General features: G+C 37.1%; 2 protein-coding genes across 9 annotated transcripts; both read right to left on the bottom strand.

Annotated features, from left to right (window-relative positions):
- Positions 1-195: 195 nt before the first annotated feature.
- LOC105423479 (uncharacterized) lies at positions 196-14,745 on the bottom strand. 3 transcript variants are annotated; one of them, XM_089076196.1, is made up of 16 exons: positions 14,048-14,745; positions 11,080-11,274; positions 10,811-10,946; positions 9,953-10,201; positions 8,819-9,534; positions 6,122-6,260; positions 5,279-5,506; positions 4,597-4,982; positions 3,732-4,152; positions 3,435-3,610; positions 2,949-3,087; positions 2,654-2,865; positions 2,391-2,538; positions 1,813-2,270; positions 1,550-1,736; positions 196-1,256 (listed from the first exon to the last, which is right to left on the bottom strand). In XM_089076196.1, exons 2-16 carry the CDS (start codon positions 11,189-11,191, stop codon positions 575-577), a joined length of 4,389 nt encoding a protein of 1,462 aa, XP_088932322.1. In that variant the 5' UTR covers positions 11,192-11,274; positions 14,048-14,745; the 3' UTR covers positions 196-574. The 3 variants fall into 3 exon arrangements, with proteins under 3 accessions (XP_088932322.1, XP_088932321.1, XP_011631532.2); XM_089076195.1 differs by lacking the exon at positions 14,048-14,745 and adding an exon at positions 12,046-14,033; XM_011633230.2 differs by lacking the exon at positions 14,048-14,745 and having other exon boundaries at positions 11,080-14,033.
- Positions 14,746-15,476: 731 nt separating this feature from the next.
- Positions 15,477-20,073, bottom strand: LOC105423480 (RAS oncogene family member RabX1). 6 transcript variants are annotated; one of them, XM_011633232.3, is made up of 5 exons: positions 19,797-20,073; positions 16,562-16,609; positions 16,330-16,451; positions 16,134-16,265; positions 15,477-16,051 (listed from the first exon to the last, which is right to left on the bottom strand). In XM_011633232.3, exons 4-5 carry the CDS (start codon positions 16,221-16,223, stop codon positions 15,557-15,559), a joined length of 585 nt encoding a protein of 194 aa, XP_011631534.2. In that variant the 5' UTR covers positions 16,224-16,265; positions 16,330-16,451; positions 16,562-16,609; positions 19,797-20,073; the 3' UTR covers positions 15,477-15,556. The 6 variants fall into 6 exon arrangements, with proteins under 6 accessions (XP_011631534.2, XP_088932323.1, XP_088932325.1 ...); XM_089076197.1 differs by lacking the exon at positions 19,797-20,073 and adding an exon at positions 19,643-19,724; XM_089076199.1 differs by lacking the exon at positions 16,562-16,609 and having other exon boundaries at positions 19,797-19,813.
- Between the last annotated feature and the right edge of the window lie 4,787 nt (positions 20,074-24,860).

Here is a 24,860-nt window from a genome sequence, read left to right as displayed (position 1 = left end):
TTTTTGGTTATAAAATAATTAGTCAGTAATGCCATAATAACTTTCTATTGCATTAAATCTTTCCAATTAATTATCAAACAATAAAATAATTAAAATGACTGCAACTATCAATTGAATCGTGATAAATTATTGTCCGGATAATTTTCACAGTTGATGAGTAATTCGATAATATGAGATTTATGTAATGAAAATGTCTCAATCTTTATTATCTTTATTTCAAAAATTAGACGCAATTACACTGTTAATTAATAATATCGATCTGAATAGCGACGTGACCAATTTAAGCGTCTCCAATTTAAACATGATAATACGAAGAACAAAATTTGTAGACTCAGCGAAAACTAATTTTATATTTTATATCCTGCTTCATATTAAATATATTTACAAAACTAATGATCGTTAATTAACTCAATTATAAATATAATCTTCATATATTCTTTAAATAAACATATCATTAACATTATGTTTTAGTTATCCTAAAGTATATTTTGCGGCTTCAATATCAAATCATATTCAATTTCAAATAACATCCTTCCAATTGAAGCTTATAGCTTCTCTGATGGCGAAACCATGGCTAAGTGCTCGAGTTCGCCATGGATATGTAAGCTCCCGCCGTTGGCAGTGAAGTATTTGGCGCGATCAGAGGCACTCTGATCAGTCCGTCGCTACTTTTTGCGATTTCGAATTGTGCGTCATCGACGTAATTCGACGTGGCAATGTGTGCGGCGGGTGGCGGCTCGGTGTTCATCGGTTTCGAAACTCGCTCGATCTTCCCAGCGCGATCGCGAGTCGTTTGATTCTCGCGAATCCGCGTCGCGTCACTCGCGATGATCCGGCCGCCGATCTTTCGCGAAAAAATCGGACGTCGATCGTTTCGCGTTTCATTGGTCGTGCGCACTCGTAGTCGCCGTCGGTGCACTTTGCTCGCGACCGTGGTGCTGTTTACGTCGTTCTTAATCGTGATGGTACTCCTCAGCGTCGTCGTGGTCGAGGTCGTCTCGTTCGAACGACGATTCCCGCTGTTATCTGCAGACGCGAGCGAATCCGTGCAGTTCGGCGGTGGTCCTCGATGCAGATACGTGATCGGCCAGTGTCTGCCATAGTAACCGAAATCGTATGGATGATCGGGACGATCGGGACGATCGTAACGATCTTCACCACCGATCATCGGCCGCATCGGTCGCGGACTCGGGAGATAGGGGTAGTATTTCTCGCTGCAAGGACGCCACTGGTCCTCCGACAATCCCACGTAACACCTATGATTGATTTTTTTTTTTTATGTTATTTTTTCCTATATATAAGAATACACGGGAGGGAAAAGATAAAGAACATTAGAATTAGAAATTATTATTTTTCAATAACTTGCAAAGCCATTCAATGACGCGGCTCAGTTCTGCTTAAATACAGGAATGCAGAAATCATTGTTACTAAAATTAAAGGAAATAATTATCACATTTGTTATGATTATCATCGTTATGATTATCGTGAAATTTTGAAAATATACAAAAAAGAATATATTACGCTATGACATTACATTGTAATAATGTACCATGGATAATGATATCCTTGCGAGAAACCGCAATGATGAGTCGGCGCGCAACAATAGTCCCAGCTATCAAATCCTCCTTCGGTCTCGCAGGTCCAAAATCCAGCAATTTTGTTCCTCTCACATCGTGTACCTTTCTTGCATGGGTAACCGTTTACCGTGTAATAACGGAAGGTCGAGTGTTCGTCCGCTAATTGAAAAAAAAAATTAAAATTGAAATTTTTGCAAATAATTGTAAAAAGTACGTAATTGTTAGATTCACTCACGATAAGAAGATCCACCAGGACGAATCCCATGTCCAAATTTGTCGCCATAACTGCCGTATCCATAATTGCCGTATCCGTAACTGCTGGGACGATAGGGTCTGACAGGATCAGGTCTATCGGGATCATATGGTCTTACTCCTTGACTATGACTGTTTGGTCTTATCGTAAGGAAGGGTCTCGGATCGGGATGAATATCATCGGGTCTAGTACTCGGATAACTGCCGCCAGAATTAAAATCTGGTCGCGAATAATCTGGAAGCAGCGGTTTTGATGGGCTCAGTCCGCCAAACACATGATCATCATCGGTCGAATAGCCACTGACCACGCAATGAGGATCGAGATCTTTCCATGCGTAAAGGACATGATCATCATCATAGATATAATCCAAACCTGGTCGCAAGTCTCTTATAGGCACGTCACTAAGCAGACAGTTTTCTTCTGTGCCATGCGTAGTGAGTCTGAGAATCGAAAAAAAAATTTGTTGTAATAAAAAATGAAGATAACTAATATTATTTTTATATATTTGAGATTGTTATAAGAAGATAAAGATTATTATTAGTTTCTTAATGTATACTTACTTATAACTGTAAGACATGCAAGGAATAGAATCAGTTTCTCTCATTCTCGAGCACTTTTGTCGACAATCTTGTTCCGAATTCACGTATGTTGCCAGGAGAACAGCATAAGGTGTCAATTTGCACGGTTTGTTATATCCAAAGTAGCATACTATAAAAAATTTATAAAAAGAATTTTAAATTACGTATAATTATGCAACATAAATATATTATTACATGAAATATTCATGTAATAATTACATATACATTAGATCGATATATTTTACCTTCGTCTCCTTGTGAAGATGGCTTGCCATTGAATTGTCCCATATTAAAAAATGGTACAGCGTAAGGTTCGCATCCCCTTCCAAAACTACCTCTTTCATATAACTCCGCGCCGTCCATATCCGGCATTTGGGCAGGATTGATGTCTTGCGATGGCCAATCACTTAGATAACAATTAATCCGATCATTCGATCGTTCTTGTTCTAGTCCGTATCTGAAATATTTTGTGATATGTAAGACTCGCGTGATATATATAGTTTATTAAAATAATAATCTGTTTACTGTCGAAAAACTTACTTGAACGTGAAGCTTCTACACATAAAATCTTGCGTTATCATACATTCTGCCTGACAATCTCCTAGATTGTCGACTATCATCGATTTTCTAACGACGTCTGTGGGCATTCCGAATCCGCTTCTGACTCTCCAAAAACATTCTAGAAAAGTTTTACAAAAAAATTCTTTGTGACAATCGCGAATTATATCGAATAAAACTAGAAGGGGAAGAAAGAGACAGATGATTTCATTGTTGTTTGTCGACTTTAGTTATTACCGGAAACACAAAGCGGAACATATAGTAACGTATAACATATAGTAACGTAATCGGGCCAGTAATGCAATTCTCAGAACGATAAAACTGCATTGTTTGCTAAAAGATAGTTTTATTTATCTTCCAACTAAAGTTTTCGAAACAAAATAATACATCGAAAATTATTTTGATTGTATCGTTACATTTGTATTAAAAAGAATTCACAAAAAAAGTTATTTCAATCAAATCGTATACCATCTGGAGGATGTGGGCTCGGTTCTCTTTTCACGCCGCAAGTTCTCGAGTTCACGATCACGGCGTAAATATCGTAATCACGATCCGGTTCAAGATCAATATAAAAATTTAGATCTTTGTACGAAATGTCGCTAAGAAGACAATTGTCTGTAGGGTCTGTGGGTGCCACATTGTATCTGCAATTACATCAAATATTAAATTGATGATCACACATTAAATTGCTATTAAATTTTATTATATTACGGAAAATAAATCTATTACAAATTTTATAAATCAATTATTATATATAATATGTACCTGTAACTAAAACTCATGCAGACGAAGCTCTTCTCGTTAACGCACAGACTCTCGCATTGGTCCAGATTTGGTGTTAGGTACGTCTTTTGAACGACTCCTCTGCTGAGTCTGAATCCTGCACCAGCTCGGACGGAACATTCTTCGGCTCTTCCGGTTCCACCATAAAGCGGATCCTGGTTCGCCGGTATATAACTGTCACCGTACCCGAATGCGCCACCATAGTTATAAAATTCGCCGTAGAATTGGTCGTTCTCGTAGGGACGTTGTGGTTTAGGTTGCGGTTTCGGGTAGTATTTCGGTATATCGAACTTCCCCACATAATTCGTGTCGTAACCGTAAGAACCGCCGTAAACGCCGTAAGAATTCCAGCTGCGAGTCGGATCCTTTCGGTCCGGCAAATATGAGCCGATTTCGTTCGTGCCTGTTTGACGACATGATATTACGAAGAATACGAATAAGAATAGAATTCGAATCAAGTAAATTGAGCACTTGTTTCAGCGAGTGCGAAGAGTGCCGCGAGTATTTGCTTGGTCTAATCTTCGATTTTATGTACAATAAGAATGTGTTGCAATAAAAATGGTACAAATAGAAAAAATTTTAGACATTACTCGGTAGAGACATTAGATATTACTTTTAATTTTTTTTTTTAATTTAAAATTTAAGGAATATCTAGCTTTCGTTGCGAACTACGTATTGTTTACTTTGAAACGTAGATCGAAAGTTATATCTACTCTTCACTAATTCGATAATTAAATTGAATCTCGACGAGAAAAGTAGTACATCCTATGAGATTAGATCTATATCTATTTACTATTATTAGATCTATTAGATATATGTCTATTTACATTAATATTTAAAACATTACCTATATCGTGAGTAAATCCGTGATCGATTTTTCTATTCGGATACCGCGTCCATGGCACGTTTCTGTTGTAAAAATCGTCGTCAGTTGGTCGTCTAGACGGATAGCGTCTGTTATAGACAAATCGATTTTCCGGTCTCGTTGGATATCTATTGCGTGTCGAATCGTCGGGATAATCCCTCCGATCAAACGTATCGTCGTACAATCCACGATGATGATCCTCGTAAACGATCGGTGGTCGACGATGAGCGTAATCTAAGGGCCGAGGGATCTCGTTCGAAGGGCGCCGATCGAAATCGAATGGTCGCGGAATTTCCTTCAAGGGCCGTCGATCGTAATCCAGAGGCCGTGGCACTTCGTTTAGAGGTCGTCGATCCGGAGCGTAGGGTCTTTCGTGAAATATGTATAGATTAAAAATAGAATTTACATTGTCTGAATAATGGATGAAAAAAGGATGCGAATATTAAATTCACGCTTGAGCGATCGGTTAAGCGAAAGCAATTTGTTGAGTTACTTCCGAGAAACGAGCGTCCTTCGTCTTTGTTATGATTAGCGTGCCTTCAGATTCATTAAAAATGAATTTATCAGTGATCATTGCGCTTCTCAAGGACTGACGTTATACTAATCGAGTTGGAGATATAAAATATAATAGTTTTACCGGTAGGTAAATTCTTAATCACTATACCTTGCATCTGGCCTTTCGTCGGGAGAATAGGGTGGACCGTAGGGTTGACTAGGTCGAAACGGTTGGTCCCACCAGGATGGTCGTGTCCCAGGCGCGTTTACCTCGCAATTCGGATCCCTCTCGTAATAATCGCATTGAGGATCCGATACAAAGTCTCGATGGAGATCCATGCGAGAATAAGGTATCGATGTCATCTCGCACATTCCCCTCGCTCCATGTCCGATGCGTCTTTTTCACACAAAATCGCGATTGTTTAGCGATAAACAAATCCGCCATTGATTTGAATGATTTATTAATAGCTTTAGTGCTTTTTCTTCCGGAGTATGTTAATTGAATGGTTGGAAAGCAGCGGCAACTTTCCCGACGCGCGTGCGTGATAGTTCTCCTCGACGGAGAAGCGTGTCACAGATTGTGGTGCGATCAAATTGTCCGTGATGCAATCGCACGGTGGGTCATGCATATGTACGTACTGCATTTCGCGTGTGCATCTGATGATGAGGTACCCCAGATATATACGCACGTGTATAGAAACGCGTAAAATCATTGGGAGATTCCAAGCGTGAATAATCATGGTTAACTGTTACGCAAATTATTTTTTGACCATTTTTATCGAAGGATTTTATTACATAGATTTTATTAAATATTTCATGGATATTTAATTAAAAATGATAAATTTTCAGGACTAAGAATCGAGAAAATTCTATCACTGAAGCACCAATTACAGTTTGCCTTGTGAAATTAATTAAAACGTCTTAACAAATTTATTTATAATTATATGAATATAATTTTTTACAATTTTCTTCAGATTTTACAAATATTTAGAAAATATTTGTAATTAATTACCTATAGTTAAAACCCTCGCAAGTGAAAAGCTTCTCGTAGTCGCAAGCGCGATGGCAGTCCTCAATTCTTTCGCACTCGATGGCGCGTCTGATGTGGGGGTCCGAGCTCTTCTTCCCGGACAGCAGTCTTCTGTAGCACGCTATAGTAAGAAAAAAAAAATAACATTTCAACTTTGCACTTTCTACGGACAGATTCATTTTTTTTTTTTTTCACGCGACTTACGCGAGCACTCGTCCTCCACTATAACTATCGAGCTCGAAGTGGTTCGTCGGGTAATTACGACTAACACAAAAGTCCACAACCATCGTCGACGTATCAACATGATTCCCACGTTTGATTGACAAATCGGTTTACCAAAGTGAACGTACCATCCGAATAGAGATTGCGAGAGAGACAACGCTCGCAACAAAAGCAAGACGATCTTTGCTTCAGCGTTTCGAATTCTCCTTCGAGCCACGATTTATTTTCGCGATATACCACGGATCGTGGCGAGACGTGGCCATTTTGGTGTCTCCCGAGAGAATTTTCACGTTCAAATCACCCTGATCCGTACAAGTCACTCCGGCATGTTCGCGCGAAAAATGGCGCGAACTGAAAATCACGCAAAAAATAACGAAGAAATTACGGGCTCGCGTCGTTTTATAGAAAAGTGAACGTTTCCGCGAGGATAGTGGGAGGGAACTGCTCACACGTCGGGGGAGGGGTTACTCAGCGTTACATGATCATTAATGATTCCACTTACTATTATTTTTCTTTGCTCACGGACATGCGAGCGTTTCATTCTTTTGCCGAGCATCGTCATTCGGTACTTTGTGCAATTACGTAGAATTGATTCACGAGCCGCCCGTCGTTTTAAGTAATCGCAGGATGTGTATCTTTAATTGAGACGCGACTGTGCATAAGAGCATAAGTATCTTTGTAACATTGTTCGGCTCATTTTATTGAAATTAAATATCATTTCCTTGGATTTTGATCAATGTATTTAACCTGGAGCGCAAAAAAGGACCGGTACTCCGTGTTTTGCAGTCAAATCGCTTAGCGATTCTTTCATACTGATGTCTCAACACGTATCATATCATCGCGTATTTTTAACCTTTAAAAAGATATATAGGCGATTATTATTTATTTCGACGTAAGAGATCTCTATCCAGAAACCAACGGCCGGAACCATTTGCATTTTTCCGTCGTTAAGAGGAACTTTTGTGCCAAGGAACAGTAAAGAGGAGTGACATCATTTTAGAAGGGACGTGCCGTCGTGTGTCCTTCAAGATATTCGTCAGGGTCACATTTATCTCAATTATTTCAGCCAGCTTGGCTCTTGATGTCGCACCATAACTTTAGCAAAGCCATACTTCCGCGATTCTCGAGTCGGCTAGGTTTAATTGTTGCGACCCTCATGCGGGACTCTTGTAACTGGAATTTCGTCGTTTGAGAAGCGATTCGATGATGAAATTCTATAAATCGTGTCGCAAGCCGGCGTGCCCTATCGATTGCAACAATTCCTGATCAAAGCGACGGGACAGCGGCTACGCGCAATTAATTTTGAAGCGCAGGCAGGAATAAGGGATTAGCTCTCGAAAGTAAAAGCGTCTTAGATCACGCGAAGTCCGGAAGTCGGGCGTCCTGTAGCGTCTCGGCATTTATATTTCTCCCTTGTGCAACTTGTCATGTTCGTACTGGCGGTGACACAATCGCGAAAAACCATCGAGTTTCCCTTTAGTCGGTCATTGCTCGGACGACAAACCTCGCGCGAGGAAATGGCTGATTTCTAGATGTTAGAGACGTGTGTCTTTCTTTAGTCATCATTGATATTTGATGCCGATTGCGTATATTGTATTTTTATTGTTTATAAATTTATAAGAGATGGATAGTGAATTATTCAGTTATGCTGAATAACTTGCAGGAAAAAAATGCGCGGTAAACTCTATGCGATAAGAGCTAACGGCGGAAGTTAACGGATGCAAAGAGTTAATTCGCATACGGTTTAAAATCTGTGTCAATGCCGTTGCCATTTGTCAATCGGCAGTTCGTAGATGAATGTGGCTCGATAAACGCTGACAGTTGGCTACAGCCACCACGTTGAGCCAATTGATGGCACAGGATAATGAATTAACAGCATGCAACATTTTGCGGCAAGATTTCTTGATTATCATCACCGGTTTAGATATATAAGTTAATTATATTATAATATTAATCTACTAAAAATATTTATCTTTAATACATTTTAAAGTATCATAGAAATCACGAAAAAAATTAAAATGCAACTTTGCTATATTCACGATTTAAAGTGCGAAATTAATTTATTTAAATGTCTGCAAAGTGAATTGGACAAATATCGTTTTAAATAAAATAGCGAGCAACTTATGGAATGCACCACGAGCACATTATGTACAATGCAATTGTGTGATTGTTGCATAAAAAAAATTGAGGTTGTGCCTCACATATGCACCGTACACGAGGTAGTAGCAGCAACAAGTGTCCGAGGATTTGTGTCTCCGGTATTTCGTATACGCCTCGTTAAAGACAGAGATTCGCGTTTCCGTTCTCGAGGTGCTAGAATTGCACTGAAAGCTTACGCATTACGCGCGCAGATTGCGTGCAACAAAACGTACCTTGGCAGAGAAATAAGTGGCTAATCCCCTCCCTCCCCCGAAACACACATACACACATACAACGCAATTGAATTGAGATACTCACACTTCGTTTTCTCGGTGAGTCTTGTGCCGAACCCGTGAAACATCGTCAGGAGTCCTGGATTCCAAAGCTCGGAAGTATCCTTGAACCCTCCATTTCTCGCCCCATTGATTTCGAAGCCGTAAGAATTGCTGACAGCTGGACGGGAGGATATTTTGCGGAAGTCATAATTTCCTCCGATTAACTCGTTCTGCTTTGGTCTCGCGATTCCTTGAGTTTTGTATATATCGAAAAAGCCTTGATGTCGATGCTGATCGAGATAATTCGTGCGATGTTTCGTTGGCTCGTGATTTGCCCATCCAAAATCTGCGGGAGATTTGTTTCTGGAGGTTCCGTCGTAGACGAAAATTGGTCTCGAGAAAACTTCGAAAGGCCGGTTATGAACGGTGAGCGCCTTGTACGAATGAAGATCGTTGTCTAATCCAAAATTCAAACGATTGATTCCAGTGAAAGGATTTTGAAAAGACGATTCGCCAAGATTTGGGCGATTATACTTTGGATCCGAATGTGTTCTTTGTCCGAAGACCGATTTCTGATGCATCGATAGATCGTAATTATCGACTTTCGCGTTATTAGTTTCGAAAGGATTGCTGGCTGGCGGTACCGGATTTCTATTTCTAACGATATCGGAAATTCGGCGTTCGTCATCGAAAGATGGAGTATATTCTTGTTGGTACGAAGGTTGATTGGCGACATTAGGCATCATACTTCCCGTGATCCTTCAAGTATAAAAATCGCGGTTATTTTGTAATAATTGCATTTTTTAAATCAAATCATATCTTACGTAACATGAACGGATGTAAAAAGAACTGAAAGAACTGACCAGAAATAATTTAATCATTTAATTTTCCCAGCCATTTTATTTTAATAAAGAATCTCTTTTTGAAGTGGATATATATTTTGATAATCTATTATAAAACAATTTATCAATAAAAATAAAACATTAACATTTTTTTATAAACGTGCATTGATACACATATTTTTTTACAGACTACAAACATTCTATTAGAAATATGTATTTCTATTAGAAATAGTAATAACTATCTCACGAAAAGAATGAGATAAGAATGAACAATGGAAATGTTAATGATGGGATTACTCTCTATTCAAAATTAATAACCAGATATTCGTACATACCTTGGAGATGACAGAAGACTTGGCATTGTTGAACCTAAGAATCCGCTTCCAAATCTCGTGCTCGGCATCGTTTCGTTTCTCCTATCTTGTTTGATGCCACCGCTTCCCATTTTGTAAAGTCGATCTGGTTCACAGTGTGGCGAACGTTGACTCCTCACGTAGACATCATAATCGGCATGAGTTTGTAATTCTTCAGCCTTCGGCATTTTCATGCTCAGGGCACATGTTCCGTTACCTTTGATGCCAATTCTAGATCAACATGGAAAGAACAATTTTTTTGAAAGATTTGAAAATTTTAGTCAGATACAGAAAACAGATACTGAAAAATAATTTTATTGGACCATCAAAATTGTTACAGAACGTTTAAGCATGACAATAATATTGCAAAATTTTTTTATATTCTCGCAACTAATTTAAATGTATAATTTTGATGATCCAATAAAATTATTTTTTGTATATCTAATCTGAATATTTAGAGTCTTCAGTAAAACTGTTTTTATAAATATATATGTAGAAAGATAATTTCATAGAGTTAATATATACAATCATATAAAAATTAAAATACAAATATAATCTTATTTTCAGACTTTTTTATCGTATCTCTCTTATATTTCTTTCAACTATTTTGTGTTCTATTATGATTACTACGGAAAAAACGATTTCGTTGTAGGATTTAAAAGTTTTATCAGATATAGATTTGAAAATTAATTTTATTACAAAATTTTATTATACTTCAGCAACTAATTTGAACATTCTACATAATTATTTTGATGGCCCGACAAAATTATTTTTTAAATCTACACGTCTAATTTTCTTCCGTGTAGAATGTTTCATTTTACGATATTTTATGATATGTACCCGAAAGCGAACGCGTTACAGGAGTTTCTTCTTTTCGAACACTCATCCTCGCATTCTGAAATGCTACCGACCGCGACGCTGGAAAATACATCCATGTCCGGCAATTTGGACCCGATGGCTATTCTCGTGTAGCAATCTGCATAATAATAATAATAATAATAATAATAATAATAATAATAATAATAATAATAATAATAATTACATTCAATTGTAATTACGTTCAAGTGTCATATTTACTCAGTCATTGGTGACCAAATATCGTCACTTACCATTTGCGACGATTACAAGTTGATTATCAATCGTGATACCAATCGAGTGCGATATTTGACAGGATCGTAGGAAACAGATGATGAAAATGAGAAATCCCCACTGATGTCCCATCGCTGTTAACGAGTTCTTCTTTTTTTAAGGATCTTACTTCACTTTCACATGATATATGCAACTTTCTGTTTTCATAGTTTTCACTAAAAAATAATTCTCATTACCCTACACTATTATGTCATGATCGTCTAATTTATTCTTGATAATAAATGTGACAGGAAACGTATTTATGTTTCAATTAGTCCCGGCTTGCTCCTTCAATCCTCGTTAGTACGCGCGTGAACGCTTTAGTTAATACTTTCTAGCCGTTATCTGACGTCCTATTCTATCTGCGATCTATGAATCACGGTTCATTCACACGAGACGTCCCTGAAAGAATGTCCATTTGATGGAAGATACGCACGATGAACGGTCGCGGCGATTACGAAGGTAATTGTCAACAAAATGTTCCCAACGATCGTACAAGTAAATCGTATTTCAAGAAGAAAAATGGTCAGCGTTCTGCAATCGTAAAAATAATCTTCAGGGAAAAATTCTTCTGCTTTTTTTTTTTACAAAAATGAAATGAAATTTATAGATCACTGTGAGAGAGATTTATGTTCACTGGACTGGATTTGTGTTCACGCTGATCGACATCCTAAGGCAAAGTGAAGATCGGCGAGCAGCCGATCCGCGCGAATGGTCCGTCTTCGGATGGGTTCTTCCGGTTTTATTAACGAGCGTTCGCTCCTTTAATTAACGGGCCGGGCGTAATTGGCGTGTCATCCTTGCCGCGGTTCATTATACTTTCGCGTACGGGCCCCCGTGTCGCGCCTCTTACGATTGACTCACAACTGAGAGCATCGTGTAACTGTATCATTGTCTTATACAGCAGAGTCGGCATTATGATCGTCTCTTCTGCTTCCTCCGCTTACCTCCGTGTACGCGCCGCTTCTTTTTCTCTTCCTCTTCGTCCTCTCCTACTCGCTCCTCCGCGTGACGCTTGCACGCTCAAAGAAGCTCGTAGCCGTTTGCAGGATCCGCGCGCATGCGAGTCTCTCTCCTCTCTCTCTCTCTCTCTCTCTCTCTCTCTCTCTCTCTCTCTCTCTCTCTCTCTCTCTCTCTCTCTCTCTCTCTCTCTCTCTCTCTCTCTCTCTCTCTCTCTCTCTCTCTCTCTCTCTCTCTCTCTCTCTCTCTCTCTCTCTCTCTCTCTCTCTCTCTCTCTCTCTCTCTCTCTCTCTCTCTCTCTCTCTCTCTCTCTCTCTCTTTCTCTCTCTCCTCTTTGCCTCCGCTTTGCAGTTTCGTGCCTGCATTTAATTAACGCATCGGCGAACGGTGTAGATCACAATGCTCATATTGCGGAATCGGATTGTGTACTTTTCGCGCATTCGCATAAATTGTCTACGAATTCCACGCGTCTAAGTTTAGTCGGAAACTCTAACGAGACTTTTTTTCTCTATTATATCCATCAAGATGTGTACACATCATTGCTAATGAGGAAATCGATAATTGCAATTTTGTACATCTGATAACTCTTCCCTCTCCTCTCCTCTCCTCTCCTCTCCTCTCCTCTCCTCTCCTCTCTCTCTCTCTCTCTCTCTCTCTCTCTCTCTCTATCTCTCTCTCTCTCACAAATTGCTCTCTTATTATTTGATGTAAAAATACCCCAAAAAATTAAAAATACGTAGAGCTCTCAATATCAAAATTATTTTACACGGAAAGAACACTTTTGCTGGCAGATCTAAAAATTTGGCTAGATACAGATCTGAAAATAATTTTGTTGAGCCTTCAAAATTATTATATACGATGTTCAAATTGATTGTTAGAAGATCAAACATTTTTGCAGTATTAATCATCATATTTAAGTGTTCTATCAAATAATTTTGATGGGCCAACAAAATTATTTTCAGATCTGTATCTGGTCAAATTTGTAGATTTGCCGGCAAAAGTGTTCTTTTCGTGTACATATCGTATTGAGATTTTGTACACTATTTTTTTTTTTTTTTTTTTAATGAGTTTATAGTAACAATTTATTTTTTGCGGCCTATCCCATTTATCGAAAGGCTCTGATTATCTCACTCGGAGAAGCACAATCGTTAACAAGAAGAAAGTGAAAATGCACCTGTTGCAATGACGAGATGAAATTCTTTGTCTTTGACAAACCTCGAAAGTTATCTTCGCGCGTGTCAAAGACTCGAGGGTATAATTTTCTTACGTCGCGAGCGTGTCGAGAAGGGCGTGTTAAAGTACGTTGCGCTGGTTCCCTTTGCGTAAAATCGAGCTGCAGTTACGCGACGACTGTGGTTGGCCAATCTTATACTTACCATTTTACGGCCTATTGTCCTTAAACGGCGATAAAACTCTTTATGTTATTATGCTCGTGCGGTATACTAATCGATTCTTCGTCTATTGGAGTATACTTTGCTTTCGACTAATTGCGCGAGCGCTTTTACTCGTGCGAAAGCCGCGCATAATCATCATTATTATATCTATCTTGGAGTTACACTACATTTCAGAAACGAACGGATAGATAATTATAGTGTAACGGTACAGGCATATCTTCATAAAGTCTTTCTAAAGTCAGATCTGGATGTAACTATGCGTGATTTGAGAAGATGAAGTAATCGAATTTAATTTATCATTCGATAGCTAATACAGCCATTCGCAACACATACAATATAATTTGATAATTTTAAATAAATCTTAATTATTCTTACTGTATTACTTAGTGTGTGTACTTTATTTTTTTTTCAAAATTCCTTCATATTCTTCACGCCAACGTTTGTAAATATTCTTTCCTCTGATTATTCCTTAATCCTTCACATTGCATGAACTTTAAGATCTCTCTCTTTCTCTCTTTCACACATATGTACACACACACACACACACACACACACACACACACACACACACACAAAAGTTTCCTTGTCGAATTACGTTAGTGAAAAAACGTGAGTTCAGGTTCCTTGACTCCAGGCAAGCGCGGGCGACCCTGAGCGTGTCTTGCCATTGCGCGTAGGTTTCGAAGATGCCGCCGCGCAGTCCTAATGGGCCTAGATGCATAGTAAACGGACGGTTACATAACGAAAATGGGATGAGTTACACGTAGACAAAGCTGGGACGTCACGCTCCGCGAAGCCCGGCCTGAAGTGAGAATGAGTCATTGTGTGATTATCGCTCTCTGTCGTAGCGCGACGAGCAGATTTCCCGAGGAGGCGCAGCTTTTCGGATCTCACACAAGCATATCCTATTTCAACTATGTAAAATGATATTATATATCTCTTAATCATCTCAATTTATATATCTGATAATGAAAATATAAAATATCGCAGAATGTAGATTTGTGCAATAAAATCTGCACTAATCGTATAATTTAAATAGGAATTGAAAAGGGGAAATTGTTTATAAATGCATCATGTATTTTTTTTTTATCACAAATATATTTTTTATCTCTGACGGATATAAAATCTTTTAAAAGTATATTCGACGAGAGAGGCGCGTGAATGTACATCTCACAATATATGCAAAAATAAAGATGACAAAGTGTTAGAATTTTTCTTAAAAACCGAAAATATAATTCGTCGTCTGCATAGGAAAAATGTTCGAACTGTATTATTTATTCGAACTTAAAGTTTAGCAGTCTTCGCTAAAAATATTAATAATATATAAATAATATATAAATCTATTCTATTTCATTTATATAAATAATTCGTGCACTGATATCAAATACTGTTTCGTAAAAAATTATCTAGTAATAATAAAAATAATGTTAATTATAAATTAGTTGCAATTTGCGAAGATTTACTTTTTAATGGCAAGCTGTATAATCATTTCTATGAAATGTTAATCAGTTTTTATATATAAAATAACATATTCTTATCATATTTTACAAAGTAAGTTTAGAATAACAAAATTTATCAAATTAGAAGATTTTAAATATAACGTACAATTAATAAATTGAACTTATAATAGTTGTACAATATTATATTAAATTTGTTATAATCCTAATCACTTTTTTTTAATTAACATGTCACGTTATTTTATACATAATCTACGTATAAATTTAATATGCAAAAAATATAGTCTTTTGCCTAACTTTTATTATTCATTTACGTGGAAAATTCGATTCGTATATAACTTTTTCAGCATTAGTCTAATATTTTGACATTGTCACTCAAAACTCGTGATAAATTAAGACAAGTGTAGTCTTATATAAATCCAATTTGACTAATCAAGCTGCTGCTGTTGTTGGAAGAATGACTGTTCGTTTGCTTTATATGCTACACATATATTTTCCATTTTGAAAACGCATCATAAGACAAAAGCTTGCAGTTTACTAACGAAACAATCCGTTTGACATGGCGAATAACGTTTTGATAGTTGATGCGAATTCCTAAGGCGCGATTTTCCTTTAATTACTAACCGTCTATTTTTAATAAACTAGAACTAACAGCAGGTAAAAGGCTTTTCGTGTATGCCGTGTGCAATACTGGTATTTTGTGGACTCTCCTCGATGGAAGGCGAGGGTAGCATATCGTCGTTTTTAAGAAAACTATTAGAATCCGAAATCCTAAGGGTAGTGTTAATATCGTTATTGTCTGATGCCATTCTTCGTAGACTCGTAGCGATGGCCAGAAAAACGGTCTCTACTCCCTCGTTATGTAGCACTGAGATCTCATGATATGTAGCACCAATTGATGTGGCGTATCTTTGACCTTCCTCACTGTCGACTTGACGCTGTTCCACCAAATCAGACTTGTTACCGATGACGACTAGCACCATTGTTTCCTCTACATTCTGTTGTAGCTCCTTTACCCAAACCTTAATCGCGGAGAAGGTGTTGTACTGCGTAAGGTCGAACACTAACATGGCAGCATTGGAGTTCCTGTAGTACATCGGCGCCATGGAACGAAATCTCTCCTGGCCAGCCGTGTCCCATACCTGCATAAGAATTTTTAATTCTTTAATCAAGCTTTAATTTTTTTCTTAAATATTGTTGTTAGATAAAATGTGTGAATTTTACATTGTCGAAGGCATTATCGAAGGGTATCGAGATACCGAAGCAAACAGCGGATGAATTGACGGGTCGGAAGGTTAATTGAAAAGATAACATGAACGAAGCAGCTCGTGTCCGTTCGTCGTCGATACACTAAATCTTTATATCAATTGCTGAATATTAATACAAGAATACAGGGAAATATGATTATTTCAAAGCTTACTTGCAATTTTATCCTCGTGTCATTTAAATTGATTTTGCAATTGAAGAAGGACGCCCCTATCGTAGGACTTGCATGTTCGAAATTTCCCAAGTAACGTCCGATCAAGCTAGTTTTTCCGACACCTGAAATGATATCATGATTTATGTATGAATGATATTTGTGTACAATTAAATGCTAACATTTATACTTGATAACATTCTCATATATCTTTCTATATAAAAAAATCAATCACCTTATCTGGTATCATAAATGTATTTCAGTCATGCGAGAATCGAGCCTCCTTTTGATATTAAAAAATATAGATAAATATACTTTTGCGTAATCAATTATATTTAGATCACGTTTAATTATTGTTTGTTTGTGTTTTACAATATTTATATAAAAATATGCTGTATAATATTTTAAATAATATTTATATAATTTTTAAATGCATTTTAAATATATGAATATATAAATATAGAACATCTGCAATTGTCACACGTTACTTTAATAACATACTCTGAAAGTTAATTCAAAGTAAAAGATTTTGATATCGTAGATATCATATAAAAATATTGTAGATATAATCATTTTTGAATTGTAAAATTGATTAGCCACTCAAATAATTTGTAATTTACGCTTACACATACATGAAGAAATCCAACTTTTATTAACTTTTATAGTTTAAAATAATATTTTATTATGCAGTTGATATTATCTTTCTTGATTTTTTTATATAAATTGTATAAACAGAATTCAATCTTTCAAACTAATTTAAAATGTAAATGAACCTTGTTTCGGCCTCGCTTCGGCGAACTTCATTTTGGTTACACTTATATGTTATATATGTGGCATCACATATTGAAAGTGGAAATTTCAAACTTCTACGATTTAACAACTACTAATTACTTAATTAATTATTACCATTTATGAGGCGAAAATAGCAATGCGAGGTACTTTTTGTATCATTACATTCGTCTAGAAAGACAATCGCGATGAACTTGAAAAGAAAATATAATTATTATAATTAACAAATGTTATAAGTTATAATGTTATAAGTTATAATTAACAAAACATGTTTGTTTATAGAATTAATTTTAATATTCATGATTCATAAGAATATCAAGACGACAATTCTTTATCAAGGTAGATACATTCATTGAATTGTATGATTCACTCATTGAAAGTAGCAATTGAAGCGGCACAAAGTAGGATTTGTGAATTAACATTTGGCGAGTACTAAATATTATCGAGTGCTAAATATGTCTTACTTGACGTTTGAAAACCAGATACATCCGTTTTAAACTTTTTATCGCGGAATGGCGCAATTTGGTAGATATTGAGTAATTCCAGCATCACAAAATCCGTGATTCATATCGTTTAGTAACAATTAGCGTAAAGCGCAGGGAATAAAAAATATGCATTTATTTTACATCACATTTAGGAAAATTTATGATATCGATAAATTATTTACAGAACTATTTAACGCGACACACATCATTTCTTTAATAGAAGAACGGCAATAACGTATTATTATTTTAGTGCACTACTTCTAGTGCACTACTTTTAATATAATTTTTCATAGCTTGTCTATACATTTATTATTATTATTATACTTAATTTGATATCACTTGAAGCATATTAAAATGATGTGTGAAATCAGATAGATGAAAGAAAATATTTTGTTGTTGATAAAAAAATTTTATCGAAATTGAATAATAAAAAAACATCGTATAAATAATGAAATAATACTTTAACGATAAATTTATTTTATAAAATATAATAAGAACAAGAAAAAGAAAGAAAATTTTCTCTGTCATATATATATATGAATGGTGTAATAATATGCAAATAGTTATTAAATATGAATTAGATCATTCGCCTAGCAATTCAAATTTTTTGTTTGTAATTACCTTATTATATAATAATAATTAATTATTATAATATATATGTTAATTATGCATACATTAAAAGACAAAATTAATTGGACGATAAAAATGGATATCAGCTACAAAAATTAATAACAAATAACAGATCGATATGCAATTACGAGCTTGAATACACGAATGAATTCTATGCGGCTATATTATTGATTTTAAGATTGTTAAGAATTTAAAAATTATTTAAAACTTCGATATCTTCATATCAAAATTTTTTATTTCAAATAATCTTTAAAATCTCTAAAAATTAAAACATGATATAGTTTATACAATTATATAACACATACGTATACATACGTACAATTTTTCATGATATATCAACAATATTAATAAACAATATAATTGCAATAACATTCTCGGTCTTTCCCAATACAATTTTATCAGCACGCCTCAAAAGTACATGATAATACATGTATAATTTTTTAATTATTTAATATTTTATACTTGTGTGTGTTGCAGCAAATATTAAATAATTAGAAAATTATACACGGATTATCATGTACTTTTGAAGTGCGCTGTTGATAAAACTATTAAAATATTTTGTTTGTTTTATATATATATATATATATATATATATATATATATATATAAAACAAAATTTTTCAAAAGGGAGAGTATTGTTGATGCGATTTTTTATCAATGACTACGATTTGTCATTAGCTGAAATGTATTGATTACAGTAAAAAAGATAGGCGTTAAATACAAAATGATTACGGATTTCAATTTCTATTATCTCTGGATGCCTTATTATCAGTGAGTTGAAAAATTATGTCACGTGCGGAGTTTGACCTCAAGATTTCGAGAATGTATCATAATACAAGAATAAACATTGCCATGCTTATACCAAGCAGAGATCTGACTTGGGATTTAAAAAAATCATTTTCATACATCTACATTATAAAAAAAAATACTCTTCGACTCTAAAATTTTGATAGCGTAAGCAGGGACCGGAATGCGATTTGTCGACATGATTTATCTACATATATATCAAAAGAGATTATTCCTATAACAATCACATAGATAACAATCGCAAAACCATCAAACGCTGAGGAGAATTCAGAAAGCGAGTCGAAACGCAATTTGCAATTTTTTCACGATTGTTATCCTCGCGATTACGAGGATAATCAAACATATTATATACGTATTGTCGTAAATATTTGCACGAGAAATTAAGATTTCATTTAAGTTAAGAATTACTATCAACGAAACAAAATCTCTCAATTTTTTTTCCTCGATCCCAAGCGAGCTTTACTCCACACGCAATGCGATCACGTATGCATTTAGCAACAATTGCGACACAGGTCTAGTTCCGCGCGTAGCTGCGTGTTGGATCTGTGTCTGTAAATCCCCGATCTATATGCGAACTGTGTCCGTGGATAACATTCATTCCTAACCTCTTCGCGACACGGCAAAAGATACACCGGGGAACAATGACACGATGATCGATCCCTGCGTCACGCATCCTCGCCGTATTTACGTTTCACTCTTTCGTTGGCATTACATAACGGCAATCGTGCTTTAATCGTCTCTTTACCGATCAACGCTCACCTTGCGATCCCAGCATCACTACTTTTCCCTCTATCGTCTTCATGTTCGCCGCACTACATAATCACAAACTTGGGCAGTCCGCTCCGCGAGGTCGGAAATCTCGCGTACGACACGATTATTAGGCGAACAATAGCGCGACCGTTTTTGACGTTTTCTCACGTTTCTAGCGAGTATTATTGTTGCACTGATCGGTAACCTGGACGGACTGTTTGTTCTCTCTTTCTCTTTCCGCGAGGCTACTCTTTGAAGCGGTTGCCATCTCCCAACGATACGCGATGACTCCTGCTATCTCTTCCTTCAGTTGATAAAGATATTCAATCGGAATACGTCAGCTGATAGATGGCAGACTAGTCTAATAAATCTAATCTGATGTGTCACAGATACAGTCACGTGAAACGAAATTCGATAGGGTTGAATTTAAATAAGGTTTATCGCGAGCAACCGTCATTCGATAACTTATCTACAGAGTGCTAACTTTGATAATCATTCATTCTATTTTGCGAGCGTATTAAGTTTCGCGTACTCTTTTGCAGATGGCTATCTTCTATGTGTATTTCTCGCTTTAATGATTTCTCATTAGAGATGATCCGGCATAATTATTTCAACTCATGTCCACTTTTCTATCAATGATGATAGATTTAATTTTAATTTACTTTTTATCTCTTCCTAATTTTTAGAACTAAAACTAAATGTTGTGTCTATCTATATAAGAAGATCAATTAAAAGAGATTAATTAGTTATTAATTGAAGTTAATTTACATTGGTAAGAATAAATATCAACAAATTAATGGATCTAAGTTCAATATGCATACAATCGCACACACATTTATATACTCATAAACATGTTTTTTCATATGAAAAGTTTATTCGAGAAATAGTTAAAGATAACGCAAACCAATGCGAAAAATAACTTCACTCTTTATTTATATACTTTTTAATTAAAAATTTGATAATTGTTACATTTATGTATTATTTTTTTATGTTACATTTTTTATATTACATTTATTTAATATATATAGATATTCATTTTTCAGTATGCTATTTCTAATTGAACAGTTCATGCAATCTAGCATCCCTTTTTATACGATCTTTGGAACTTTTGTCTCTCATTTAGCACAACAGGATAACTTAATTAATATTAAATACACGTACTGCGGGTAATTATAGCTAACGTTGAATTTATTTTGACCTTGAATTTATTTTATTATCAACCAGCGCGCCCGTTACACGTTCGTGTAGGACTTCGTTATATTTTATCACGGGGAATTACCCTCATTTTCGATTTCATGTAGGGATCGGCCGTTTACGGCGCGTCGCATCGCCGGCGCGCAGACGTTAGTTTAATTCGTATTATTTCCCTCGTAAATCCGTCGGGACTCCGTGCGCGTCTACAGGACGGCGGTATAACGCGGTGCATAACGCAAAATTCATATATGTACCGGCATGGATGTATATACGCGGTAAGCGTTCGCCGAAGAACCGGGAAGAGGGTGGAATCGTGGGCCAGTAGAAACCACCACGAGAAGAGAGCTCCACGAGCTTCTCCAGCGTTCATTCCCGAATCCACCCCCGTCCTTCCTCCCCCCAGCGAGCGCTCTTCCCTCCCACCCGTCCGTCTTCTCTCTTTGAGTCGGGGCTGTTCCGATTCCGAGGCAGTTTTTGCTGAAACATCGTACCGTTGATCCGGCATTTTCCAGGCCGCTTGGTTTATCGCTCGGCTTGATCCCTCTGTTCGTACCGCGGTGTTACAAGCCCCTGCAATCGATGTTTTCGTCCCATCTTTCTTACTCCGGCTATGCTCTTACGGTGGCTCCTCCCTTCCCTCCTCCACCCCGCCCCGCATGCCATCTCCTCTCTCTCTTTCTCTCTTTCTTGCACGTTGACTCCGTTATCGAATTTACCTATATATATATATATATATATATATATATATATATATATTATAGTAAGTAAGTAGAGGGAGGGGATATATATATATATATATATATATTTCCTTTTATCTCTCTCCCTCTACTTTTCCCAACCTCGGCAGATAACCGCCACTGCCGTCGCGCCGCCGTTTGTTTCTCGACTCTTATAGTTACATATACGCGGCGATGTAAAGCTCTGCACGGTCCCCTGACCGTGCATTCGGGACCTCGATCTCGCTCTCGGAGAGGAATTGACTTGCGATATCGGTTAAAGTTACAATGGAGATACATCACGCTGTAACGGAGAGAACGGAGTTCTCGAAATTTATATTTCTCGAGGAAACGATTTAAGAAATGAGGTGTTTGTAATATCGATGCAGCTTTCGTCCACGATATTCGACTTACTCGTATATTTGGATGATTCTCTCTCTCTCTCTCTCTCTCTCTCTCCCTCCCTCTTTCTGGGAGTGGCCGCGCCTTTAAGCGAGCAATCTCCACGCGTTCCACGTTGCCGTTTGTCCATTAACTCAGTTCCCTTTAATGCATCGTAGTTGCGGTTTCCTCCACGGTGTTTTGACACTCGCCGATGCGTGACGTCGACCACTATAACACTCGCCGCCCGGTCCATTTTGCAACGCAATTTATTTGCGTCACCCTTCCACCCTCCCGAGAATATCGTCGCGCGACGCTCGCTGCCGATAGAATCATTGTCGTATTTCATAGAGGAGCAGAGGGATGATGGGGTTGGAGAGGCGGGGAGAGGGCGGGGGGAAGTGGGATCCCCCGGAAGTGGACGAAGTGGTGCAATCCCGAAAGATTGTGTGCGCCGCAGACAGGAAGCGCGCGGCCAGAGGATATAAATTGAATCGCGGGGTCTCTCGCATCCGACGCGTAAAAGCGAATTCGCACGCCCTTTAAATCGTGAATGCGCCACTATCTCCCCCGTTTCCCTGCTGCCGCAGCTTTATTGCGGCGCTAGACAACCATTATAGAACGGAAGATGCCAATAATTTTCGTGACGCGCCGCGATTACGACGTGTCTTGTGTCTAGCTCGGCGACAGTTCGGTGTCCGTTAATTCGGTTGTTCTTGACTTTCGGATGTGTCTGCTCTTTCGCATGCGAATGATTCCCCCTTAACGTGATATACCATCGCGTATAGAAGAATAAGAAATATTCTTTTCTTTGATGTTGTAATGCAATTGAAATTTCTTTATTGTGTTGATGTAAAACAAGTTTATATTAATCTCGATATCTCTTCCCCGTAAATTCAATTTAATACTAGCTAAACATAATATTGGAAATTACTTATTTTGTGTATCAAGAGCATTAAACGATGGTGTTTTTAATATTAAAAAAAATAAAAAATTAATCACTACCTTTCAGTATTAAATTTCTACAGGGGTTTGAAAAAAATCGCTAAAAAAATCTTGATCTCTTCACAAGACGAGATAAAAATGATTAAATAAAAGTAAAATAAAAGTATCGTACGTTGCAAGAACGTAACTTATTAATTAAAGCCATCGCAGATATGGTGAGCCGCAGGATTAGCCCAAAGTATTCTCGTGCCGGTCGCGGTGACCTGTGGCTAGCCATTGGCTTAGATACACCGGGCTTAGATTCACCTTGGGTTTGCTTTAGGCCACCCTCACGAAGGCGATACGTCAACGTCATAATGGGGGCCATAAATCCAACTCGCACGCGCCTAAATCTCGCTCGCTCGTGAGGGGGGGGGGTTGCACGCGGCCATCGCATCGCCAGCCGTCCATAATCCATCCGCCTGTTCATACCTCTGCCTGAGTTTGCACGCTGACTTCATTGGATATTCTAGAGACTTCATCCGTCATATCACATTGTTTCGTTTTTCGCTCGAAACACCGTGAGAAAGTAAATAGATTATCGTTGTTAATTCTTTCGGATTATTTTTGAAAATATATTAACACACACACACACACACACACACACACACACACACACACACACACACACACACTATATTTAAACACAGGATATTTAATATTTAACTGATAGAAAAAATAAATTATATCGATGCGTAAAATTATTTTAATATTTTCCTATTATAGATAGAAAGGGAGTTTTTATTATAAAACGCGCATTTTTAAGAGCAGCATTTTTTTCCACCGTTCCTCCTTTTAACCATGATTTATATAATTCTTGATATCAATTACGCTGTAGTAACGTAGGGGCGCTATAATAGTGGTATCACGTAAACATTATTTCACACAGCCGTTATCACAATTTCACCTCGCAGGTGCTAGGATCTAGATTATCCGTGCTATATACGCAGATAATTAACCAAAAGTAGTTTGTTGAAATAATTTCACCCTTATCGCGCGGATAAGGTGAGCGAAATAAATTTACTCTACATTTTTTTTATTCTCTTTGCTGACTTCAGCATGTTTTTTATTCACAAATCAGTGGCGGTAGCCACTGCGGCTTGAGTGGCGGTGTCGTTCATAGCGAAATGTAAGTGGTGGCAGTAACTTTGAAGTTATGTGTGGCGAACAGGGTCGTAACGAGCGTACGGAGCGTAGAAACGCGGGTTACCGGTCGAAGGCTGACATTCTGCCACGGTATTATGGCCAATAAGGGTTGTTTATCCTGACGTTGTAACGTGCACGCGATCATACGTCAGGCGATGACAGTGTCACTGTAAAGTCGTCAATCCACTGTCAGCTCTCGTTATTACGAGAGATCATTAAAACCCTACGTTTATCGTTTAATAAATAATATTGAACATGAGCGAGAAACAGTAACAGTTTTATTAAAAGAAAATTTAAAATAAATGGTAAAATCTCTAGATTGAAGATAGCGCAATGAGCATGATGTGACAGATGCATAAAATGTTTCTTTTTGTTTTTCGAGACGATCTGTCGTGAGTAATGGATGGTATGATTTCCCTAGAGTTTCTCTCTCCCTCCCTCTCCTCCCCTCTCTTTCTCTCTCTCCCATGCACACGACATATCAAAGTTATTATATAAATATTTATTTATTTGTATATATATATATTTTTTTTTATTTCTTTTGTGTGTGTGTGTGTGTGTGTGTGTGTGTGTGTGTGTGTGTGTGTTTTATACGATCATAATCACCTATTTTCCTATCATATAATTATTACTGAATATATCATATAATTAT

This window comes from Pogonomyrmex barbatus, unplaced genomic scaffold (genome assembly GCF_055798465.1).
Source record: "Pogonomyrmex barbatus isolate J1 unplaced genomic scaffold, ASM5579846v1 scaffold2, whole genome shotgun sequence".
Taxonomy (NCBI): Eukaryota; Metazoa; Arthropoda; class Insecta; order Hymenoptera; family Formicidae; genus Pogonomyrmex; species Pogonomyrmex barbatus.
This window is presented reverse-complemented; position numbering and strand designations above follow the sequence as displayed.